General features: G+C 49.5%; 1 protein-coding gene across 1 annotated transcript in view; it reads right to left on the bottom strand.

Moving 5' to 3' along the window:
• Positions 1 to 6,865, bottom strand: part of DROSHA (drosha, ribonuclease type III) — a 155,264-nt gene that overhangs the window by 93,002 nt on the left and 55,397 nt on the right. The window contains exons 13-14 of the mRNA XM_015408795.1: positions 6,712 to 6,811; positions 3,492 to 3,599 (exon numbers count right to left, since the gene is read on the bottom strand). Coding sequence (XP_015264281.1) covers positions 3,492 to 3,599; positions 6,712 to 6,811 — 208 coding nt within the window. The remainder of the gene's footprint in view (positions 1 to 3,491; positions 3,600 to 6,711; positions 6,812 to 6,865) is intronic.

Raw genomic sequence — 6,865 nt, 5'->3', positions numbered from 1 at the left:
CGCAGTGCACCATTTAAAATATTGGGTTGAAATATTCTGCGCCGAGTACTGAAATGCTACAAAGTGTTTTCTGCCTTAAGAGTGTATAACGGAATAAACTGAGCTTTGTTGAAGAACCACTGTCTCTCTCTATACTAGATTCAGTCCCTTGCCAGTCCCCCCGCTCACCCAATGAAAGACCTCGGGGGAAGAGGGGGAGTCCCGGGAAAAGGGCCCGACCCCCTGAATCCCTCAACAGAAACAGCTCTCTTCTGCTGCCTTTCAAAATGCCACACACACACACAAAAGAAAAGTAATTTGTATACTCTGCTTTTCTCTATCTTAAGGAGTCTCAAAGTGGCTTACTTCCCCTTCTTCTCCCCACAATGGGCGCCTTGTGAGGCAGGTGGGGCTGAGAGAGTCCTGAGAGAACTGTGACTGGCCCAAGGTCACCCAGCAGGCTTCCCGGGGAGGAGGAGTGGGGAATCAAACCCGGTCCTCCAGATTACAGCCCGCCTCTCTTAACCACTACACCACGTTGTGCTTCTGTGAGTCCAAATGTGCCCCAGCAGTCCCTGCTCGTTCTCTGCAAACACTTAACAATTTAAACCCATTAGCCGGCTTTCGGCCTTTCCATCCGTTTCCCACTGATTCTGCTGGGCTTTACAGGGGGAAAAAACCAGCTAACCAATGATTTTAAAATCACCCTGCACTAAAGCTGCCCGTAGCCTCGATTTACGCTCATCCATCGTTACCGCCCTTTAATCAGATGGAAAGCAGAGTTTAAAAAGCTCCACTAGCAAACTTTCTCCCTCTTTTATACAATACACTGTCTCCCCTTGACCTCATCGGGAATTAGATCTCTCAAAACAATTGATTCGGCAAATACAGCCAGACTTGTGACTCTTTGGTCCTTTGCTGCAATAAAAAGAAAACCGGGATGATCTAACGACACGCACTGCAAAGGCTCTCGAGTCCGTGAGCAATTCTCCTTTTTACTACGAGGAAGGGCAGAGAAATGAGTGTTTCTTCCCTACTTGCTGCTGTACAGCATTACAAACAGGAAGTCGCCTTATACCGAATCGGACCACTGGTCAACAATGTTCCCTCTAAGCTGTGGAGTCTTGTGAGCAAAAATTCTACTTTGTGAGCTCACTGGCATTAAAGTTGAGAGCGAGCCATTGGGCTCCTGCATAAATTAGTTTGCTCCAGAGCCCTCCTTCCTGAGCTAAGACAAAAAAGTGTGAGCTGGAGGCTAAAGATCTGTGAACTAGCTCACACTAACTCAGCTTAGAGGGAACACTGCTGGTCAATCAAAGTCAGTATTGTCTACTCGGACTGGCAGCGGCTCTCCAGGGTCTCAGGCCGAGGTCTTTCCCATCACCTATACCACCTGGTGCTTTAAACTGTAGATGCCGGGGACTGAACCTAGAACCTTCTGCATGCAAATCGGAGGCTCTTCCAGTGAGCCACAGCCCCCGAGACGCTGGATGCTCTTTGCTCTGCCTACTGAGAGGCAGGTGCTTTTGGAGGATTAGAAAGAACCACAGCCACAACAACGCAGGCTGGAGCTGAACTGAAAGGCGCCTCCCAATCCCTTCTTCAGATCAATCTTTATCCCCAGCCTCCTCGAGAAAAGGATGAAGGGTTTTTAGCACCAATCCAGAGAAAAGCTGGTTGTGCTTCTGCCCCTAGGAAACTGACAGGCCATATTGTGGATGTGTTCAGTGCTGTCGTTTCGCTTCAGACTCAGGGTTATTTTTGGGCAGGAACACACAGGAACGGAGTTCCGGCTGGCTCCCGAGGTGGCCAAGCCCAGCAGGAACTCATTAGCATAATAGGCCACACCCAACAGCAGAAACTCATTAGAATTGGCTACATTAGGGGTGTGTGGCCTAACATGCAAAGGAGTTCCTGCTCCAAAAAAAGGCCCTGGGTTTTGACAACAAACAAGGTCAACAGAATAAGAAGAGAAAGGTGGGTGTGGCTGGATGACCACACTTCTGGTAACGTGGGGGTGCGGCCTAATGTGCTAATGAGCTGTGCTGTCAGGGGTGTGGCCTAATATGCTAATGGGTTTCTGCTGTTGGGCGTGGCCTATTATGCTAATGAGTTCCTGCTGGGCTTTTTCTACAAAAAAAGCCCTGTTCAGACTTATGGCGACCCTATGGATTCACGTCCTCCAAAACGTCCTGTTGTTAATAGCCTTGCTCAGGTTTTGCAGACTTTGTGGCTTCCTTGACTTGAGCCAATCCATCTCATGCTGGGTCTTCCTCGTCTCCTGCTGCCTTCAAGTTTTCCTAGCATGATTGCCTTTTCCAGTGTCTTCTCATGATGTGACCAAAGTACACTAGCCAGTCTGGTATAGTGGTTAAGTGTGTGGACTCTAATCTGGGAGAACTGGGTTCGATTCCCCACTCCCCCACTTGCAGCTGCTGGATGTCCTTGGGCAAGCCATAGTTCTGTCAGAGCTGTCCTTGAAATGGTAGTTTCTGTCACTCAGCCCCACCTACCTCAGGGTGTCTGTTGTGGGGAGGGGAAGAGAAAGGAGTTTGTAAGCCACTCTGAGGGCAGGGTATAAATCCAATCTCTTCTCCTCTCCTTCTTCTTCTCCTCTAGCCTTTGTTTGAGTTGTTTTGGCTCCTAGGGCGAGTTCAGGCTCAATTTGACCTAGAACCCACTAATTTGTCTTTTCGGCGGTCCGTAAAACTCTCCTCCAACACCACATTCCAAAGGAAGCTACTTTCTTCCTGTCTGCTTTCTTCGTTGTCCAAACAGGCCGTGTTAGCGGGAACTAATTTAACTGTGCAGTCTCAAGAAAAGTAGCAAAGGCTTAGATGGCTATCACTCTGTTCAGGATTGCGTTGTCTCCTATTTCAGAAGGAGTTAAGCGGGGCAAAGGCTTCCCAAGCGTGCAACCGAAAGCGTGACCAAGAGCCGGTGAGAAACACGTATGGCACACGCGTGCACCAGAAAGCCAGGGCTGGTTAGCCCCATCCCAGGAGACCTGGTTTTGCCACCACTTCGTGTGTGAGAAGTTCCTCGGTGTGTTGTCTGCCGCTTGCCCTTAACTCAAGTTAAACAGACGGAAACCTGTCAGGTGTCGAGCACTGCACACCTGAGGGTTCGTCTGCTCTCTGTTCAAGCGCAGTGGCCTGGCTGGAGACATTTTCAGGGCTGACTTCCTTCCCCACACCAGCCCACCTCCCATAAGAGAAAAGAGCCTGAGGAAAGGGAAGGACTACCTTCGGATACCTGGCGGCCGTCATGGATCCGGTTAGCAATGTTAGAAGAAACTGATTAAACTTAGTAGATTTTATAAGGCTCATCTGAAAACGTGTTATAACATTCTCAAAGTCGGTCATTGTTCCGTATTTGGTTGTTTTCCTGTTAAACTGGATGATTAAAATAAAAAAAATAGCAAAGGAAAAAGGAAAAAAAAGAAACCAGCACCAATGCATGAAATCCCCCCCCCCCATTTCCTAGGAGTACAGACAAGCTGTTTAAGTCACCTGACAGACGTCAGAACGAATGCCCGTCTTCCAGAATCCCTGGCTACTCAGCTCCACGGTGACTTCACGCCGCATGGTGTTTTTCTGCCTAATCTTCTGCAGAGCTTCCTTAAAAAAAAAAAAACACACACACACACATTTTTGATCAAAAGAAAAGGATTCCCAAAGGCTCAGTTCCCACGTGGCTGCAAAGCACACAGAACGACCTCAGGCCAGTCACTGGGTTGGATGCTACAGAGCAGGGGTCCCTCAACATGGTGCCCACCAACACCTTTTCTGGCTCCCACCAAATGTTTTCAGAAAGTGGGCAGAGCTAGGTGGGGCTTCTACATGACATTGGCTGTGCAGAACTTTAGAAATGTTGGTTTGGCAGCGGCTGCCACCACAGCCCAAAGATCTTCTTCACTGTGTGACTGAAGGTAAACTGCGGCAGCCATTTTGTGGCTGGCTTTACCTCATGGGGCAGCCATTTTGGGGCAGCCATTCTGTGACTGTGCCCACCACACTATGTCAGAATTCCAAAGGTGCCCAATGGCTCAAACAAGGTTGGGGACCCCCGACACTCTGCACACACGCACGAATCCTTGCACCAGCAGAAACACTAAAATTACCCCTTGCTGTGTGCTTGCGCTGAGTAAAAGCAACTGTATCCTGACTGTTTTTTCCATGTGTGCAAGACACAGCAGACCATGGTGTTTCTTCTGATACAATTTCAAAGCCACCTTAAATGAAGTCGTCCATCACACACCACCATTGCTCTGCAGGCCCATGGTCATTTCACTAAGAATTATATGAAAGGGCTACGTTTTGCAGCAGAGGGATGGAAACCATTTCTATCCCGCCCTGACTACTGATGTGGAGGGGGATAAAAATCAATTAACTGATAATACTCAAGAGTTTCTGAGGTAAAATGAAGCTTGAGAGCCATTGCCCACCCACGACAAGCAATATGAACACATATGAAGCTGCCTTGGACTGAATCAGTTACAACAAACAGGACCACGGTGTATAATAGCTAGTGAAACAGTAAATCACCGTGTACAATTAAACAATATTTGTTGGTTTTTATATGCAATGTTTAGAATTCAGTTATTAACAAAATTACAACAATAACACTACAATAGGCTAAGCTTTATATTGCATATTGCAGTGTTATTGTTGTAACGCCACTTTGGGGGTCAGGAAGCAATTTTTCTCCAGGTCAGTTTGGTTGGAGATCCTGGAGGTTTTTTGTCATCTTCTGGGTGTGGAACAGTGATCACTGGGGTGTGTGGAGGAAGAAGTATTTATGTATTTCCTGCATTGTGCAGGAGGTTGGACTAGATGACCCTGGAGGTCCCAACTCTATGATTCTATGAATACATGGCCCCCCCTTCCTTCCAGGGTAGGTCAGGCTGAGAGACTGTAACCGGCCCTGGTCACCCAGTGAGGATTTGAACCCAGCCCTTCCCAGTCTAACCATTTACACCCAAGTGACACTAGAAGCTTAATTTAACCAATCAGAAGCCAATAACACTGGCACTGCTTGAAGTACTAAACCACTAGACCATGATCAAAACAAATGTGACTGCTTTGAAGTAAATGGATTATGGACTGCAGATCAATGTTCCAAAACCTGGGTTTTGGCCACCGTGTGACACAGAGCGATGGGCCATTGGCCTGATTAGGCTTCTCAGTAGGGTTCGGGGACAGAGACTGCTGAGACTAGGGTTGCCAAGTCCCCCGGGGGGCGGGAAAACCCCCGCCCCAGAGGCCCGTTCCCTGCCGCCGACATGTACATCGCCCGGAAGTGACGCGGGCACGCTGGGAGTGGGGCCACGGTCATCCGAGGGAACACTCTATGGTTTTCCCTCGGATGGTCGTGGCCCGGCCCCCAGCGTGCCCGGCGTGGTCGCGTCACTTCCGAGTGATGAAGATGCAGCATGCATGTGCTTTGCGTGCATGCGTGCTCCAGCCACCAGCCAGGAGTCCCCCGCTGCAGCGAAGATCGCACTTGGCAACCCTAGGCCTGATGCAGCACAGCTTCTCTTACATTCTGTGTATCTACGTGGTATATTTTTAGCACACACTTCCTCCAAACAGCCCAGGGTGACACACACCATTTTCCCATCTGCATTTTATTATCACAATAACCTCAGAAGAGAGTTTAGGGCCGAAAGGGTGTGAATACCCTAAGGCAGAGGTCCCCAACATGACACCCACGGCCGCCACGGGGCCCTCTTGACACATTTCCCGATGGCCTGCTAAGTGTTTCTAGAAAGTGGGTGGGGGTTTTTGCTCAGCAAGACCCTCTCAGTAGAAACTGGAGTTTTGATCAGCTGTGCAGATTTTTAAAAAATACTGCTTTGGCAGCGGCTGCTACCGCCACACGAGGATCTTCACGGTGTGGCAGTGATTCCGTGGCTCGCTCCGCCTCCTGTGGGCGGCAGACATTTTGTGGCTGTGCCAGAATTCCAAAAGTGCCCACAGGTTCAGAAGGGCTGGGGACCCTGCCCTAAGGTCGCCCAGAGAGGGTTCTTGAACCCCAACTCCCAGATGCTAGGCCAATACTCTAGCTACGGACAGGTCTGACATTCTCCTCGTGTCATCATCCCTTAGAATTAGAAGGTCCATTAATATTCTGCACAACACAGTATCTCTTGAGATCATCACAGGTTGGATGGTCCTAGGGTTGCCAAGTCCCCCTGGGGGGCGGATTTCCCCCCGCTTTGGAGGCCCGATTTCCGCCCCCGCAGAATCAGGCCCCGGGGGAAACCCCACCCCCGCGTGCACGTCACCCGGATGTGACGTCATGATGCCGGGCACGCTGGGGTCGGGGCCACAGCCATTTGAGGGGAAAACTCTATGTTTTCCCCTCAAATGGCTGTGGCCCCATCCCCCAGCGTGCCCGGTGTCATGATGTCACATCCGGGCGACGCGCACACGCGCTCAGGACACCGGGCAGGAGCCCCCCGCCGCCAGGTAAAAAATATTTGGCAACCCTAGATGGTCCACAGGAGGAGAAGAATAATACAAAAATACTAAGTTCCTAATAACTTTGGGTTGTAAGTCAGTCACAGGCCCCGTTTTCATCTGTTTCAGTGTTTTACAATGCCTAAATGCTTTCTAAGGCTTTCAGCAGCCTCTATTCGCATTTACGAAGCCGAACAAAACGAAACCGTGTAAGCACCGCAAAACAAAAAGGTTCCGCATATTCGCAAACATTGAGTTCTCAGCATACCTCTCTTTGTACCAGTTTCTGTTTATCGGCCTGTTTCACTTTTGGGCTGTTGGCCAGCAGGTGGCGCAGTTTTACATAGCTTTTCCAGAGTTTTTGGTACCTGAGATGAAAAAGGGGGGAAATATTGGTAAGAGCACATGAAGATAGATAGATT

The sequence above is a fragment of the Gekko japonicus genome, unplaced genomic scaffold (genome assembly GCF_001447785.1).
Source record: "Gekko japonicus isolate JY-2015 unplaced genomic scaffold, Gekko_japonicus_V1.1 scaffold3176, whole genome shotgun sequence".
In the NCBI taxonomy this organism is placed as follows: Eukaryota; Metazoa; Chordata; class Lepidosauria; order Squamata; family Gekkonidae; genus Gekko; species Gekko japonicus.
The sequence above is the reverse complement of the archived record's forward strand: the minus strand, read 5'-3'. Positions and strand labels throughout refer to the sequence as shown.